This window comes from Rhagoletis pomonella, unplaced genomic scaffold, assembly GCF_013731165.1.
Source record: "Rhagoletis pomonella isolate Grant_MI unplaced genomic scaffold, Rhpom_1.0 Rhpom_scaffold_00006, whole genome shotgun sequence".
Lineage (NCBI taxonomy): Eukaryota > Metazoa > Arthropoda > Insecta > Diptera > Tephritidae > Rhagoletis > Rhagoletis pomonella.
The window spans coordinates 62,194,057-62,196,908 of record NW_023458560.1 but is presented as its reverse complement, the minus strand read 5'-3'; the positions used below and the strand labels follow the sequence as shown (position 1 = coordinate 62,196,908).

At 33.9% G+C, this 2,852-nt stretch overlaps 2 protein-coding genes across 2 annotated transcripts in view; one reads left to right on the top strand and one right to left on the bottom strand.

Moving 5' to 3' along the window:
• Positions 1-2,852, bottom strand: part of LOC118741078 (uncharacterized protein KIAA2013 homolog) — a 13,998-nt gene that overhangs the window by 7,279 nt on the left and 3,867 nt on the right. The window contains exon 2 of the mRNA XM_036472904.1: positions 2,131-2,289. The gene's annotated coding sequence lies outside the window, so the exon portion shown is untranslated. The remainder of the gene's footprint in view (positions 1-2,130; positions 2,290-2,852) is intronic.
• On the top strand, positions 316-1,071 carry LOC118741080. The gene is made up of 3 exons (XM_036472906.1): positions 316-553; positions 622-779; positions 843-1,071. The coding sequence occupies exons 1-3, from the start codon at positions 395-397 to the stop codon at positions 871-873; spliced, it is 348 nt and encodes a 115-aa protein (XP_036328799.1). The 5' UTR covers positions 316-394; the 3' UTR covers positions 874-1,071.

The window sequence follows — 2,852 nt, the reverse complement described above, 5'->3', positions numbered from 1 at the left end:
AAAAAAAAAGCTTCTGCATGCGAAAAAATAAGAAGAGAATAAAAGAAATTCCGTTGGAATACGGTTGCCATAAAAATATGACGATTTTACGCACAACTCCTTTTTTGTGTTGGCCGCGTTTTAATAAAATCCTTTAATAGTGGCGTATTTACTTTTAAAACGTATGGCAGCACATATTTGCTCTTACTGTCGGCCATTGTTATTTCTGTTTGTTTGTGAAAAGTGGTAAAACGTGAACACAAATTTATAAACGCGTTTTACTTAATTAGGGCCTGTGCCAATTGATAGAAAAGTTCTATGGTGGAAAAACTTTTTACTATGGTGAGAAAATTTTACATTTCTGCTGTGCCAATTCGTAACTTTTTACTGCTGGAAATTTTTGACAGTTGCTTTGATGCACAAGAAGACTATCGAGTTTGCTATTTATAAAATGCAGCAATTATATAGAAAATATTTGCCTTTGATGATTTCAATTCTTCTGGAACTGAAATCCATGCATTTATTAGGCCTTTTAGCAGTAATATTAGAAATAAAAACACGTCAAAACCGTCTGGTAAGTGTGTTCACAAAATGTTTAAAACCGTGTACAATTGTTTCCAATAAAAACATATGTCGTTTTAGGGTATTATGTACATGCAACAAGACGTTTATTCCAAAATACTAAGCAGCATTATGAACGGCGATAGCAAGACTACAAAAATGTATCTTAGGTTGTCCTCTGCTTCGTTTCGAAAAATTGTAACTCACATTCCCAAAAAGCGCCACGGATGGTCAGTGGAGTACGAAGTCATTTGCTTAATAGAAGTCTTCAAATTATTTATATTGTTCTTACTCACTTCCAGCCTTCGTTGCTGTTGGCGTTCTTTTAACTGAACCAAACATCCTTGTCAATGCGCTTTTCCAGAAGGATTCTGCGTTCTGTAGCCCGTTTCTGTAACTTTTCTCTACCGATTATTTCTCTACTGGTAGAGAAAATCCGTCACTCTCACCTACTAATTAGCAGTAGAGAACAGGGCGGCGAATTCATATCTCAATTCGCCTTGGTAGAGAATTGTTACAGAAACGAGCTACTGAACTGCTCCCTGTAAAATAGTATTTTTAATTAAAAAAATACATAACGCCTTTTCATATGTAAATCTGAAATTAAATCTTAAAAGTTATATAGCTTTTCTTTATTTTTTTTGCCGGCGGGACCATGTTCTTTTATTTCCACTCGCTTTTGTTTTCTTTAATAGGAGCGTTCCTTATCTCCCAGAAATAGTCAGAAAAAGTCCGAAGTAGTCAGATTTAGTCCAAAAAGCGTTCCTTAACTCGGAAATGACAGCAAAAATGAGAGAGCAACACTCGGTGAGAGGGACTCTCATCAGTCCGAAGTAGTCAGATTTAGTCTGAAGAATTTTTTCTGGCAAAATCCTGAAAAGTGTCAAACTCGACTGAATTTAAATTAACGGAAATTAAAGAATACGCAAAAAGTGAGAATAATCTAAAAAGTAAAAAAAGTGAATTGAAATTGGAAGGAGGCAAAAAATAATTGATATAGAAAGTGTTTATTGTGCTTGTGCTTGTGTGAAGGTGTTTTGTACATACATTTACATTCTTATTTGACGTTAGCTTTGTTGTTGCCATTCTTTGGACTAAAAATTTGTTTTTTTGCGTTCCTTTACTTTTCCTGTTATTCTCTTTTAGTGAGCGCATTTTGCTTACGCTCTGACATTTTGACACTTTTCAGATTTTAGTCCAAAAAGATAAGGAATGAACCTAATTTATGTGTATACGTACGTTGTTCGTTCTTCTTCTTGATAATGCTTGCTGTCAAATTTTTCACTAGCCCTGCCGTATCAAACATTTTTATTCACCTCATAGCTGTTAAAAATTTACTATCCAGAGAACTTTTCTATCAATTGGCACAGGCCCTTAATTGGTGAATTATATGTAATAAAAGCATAAAATACGCATGTGAGCATTGAAAATATAATATGTAACACAAAATATAAGTGATAAGTGGCATATTGTAAAAAATTAGGGGGTGATAGTAGACATTATTTAACAACAAATTGCTAAAATACTATTAGCAATTATATTGTGAGAGTGAACAAGTCATGTTGAGGAGGCCTCCCCCAACATCCTCACCAAGTTTCATGACGAAATTCCTTATACTTTCGCTGAAATTTCGATTGGTTCCGTTTTGGAAAGCCCACCCGAAATGCTTCCTACGCTACTGGTCATACACACTTATCAATTGTTTTATTTATGTTTTACAATGCACCACCGGTGATCGAGCCTATATACCTCAGTACATCCAGTAAAAAAACTGTGGTGAAGTCCTTTATGGGGATAAAGTTTCCAGAGGTGAAATTTTAGGTAGCACACAATTTCTTACACGCATGGTTGCTTTTCAGCACTCATGAAAGAAACTTAAGAAATATTTGAAAAAAAAGTTCATATAGTACATTAATTTTTGAAAGAAATACCATATAATGTATGTACTCTGGTTAATAATATCAAAAAATGTATTAGAACCACCGTTTAATGTTATATTTGATAAAAATTAATATTGCTGCCCCGAACGCTCTGCGCCTTGCCACTGAATAATAGATTTACTTAAAATTACATCCCTGGTCCTTGTTCTTTCTGTATCGCATCGTGGTGAATTCACATTTCTCAGAAATTTGACAACAAAACAAAACAAAGCGAGTATTTTATTTGCTAATTTTTGCGATTTCTATTGTTTAATGTAAATTTGTCTTTTTAGGATATGTCGAGCCAACAAAGAAGGCGCAGTTGGAAAATTTAGTAATTTGTAATTATAGTTGTCCTTATTTCAAATAAAATTCTCTTCTGGGATTTGTTTT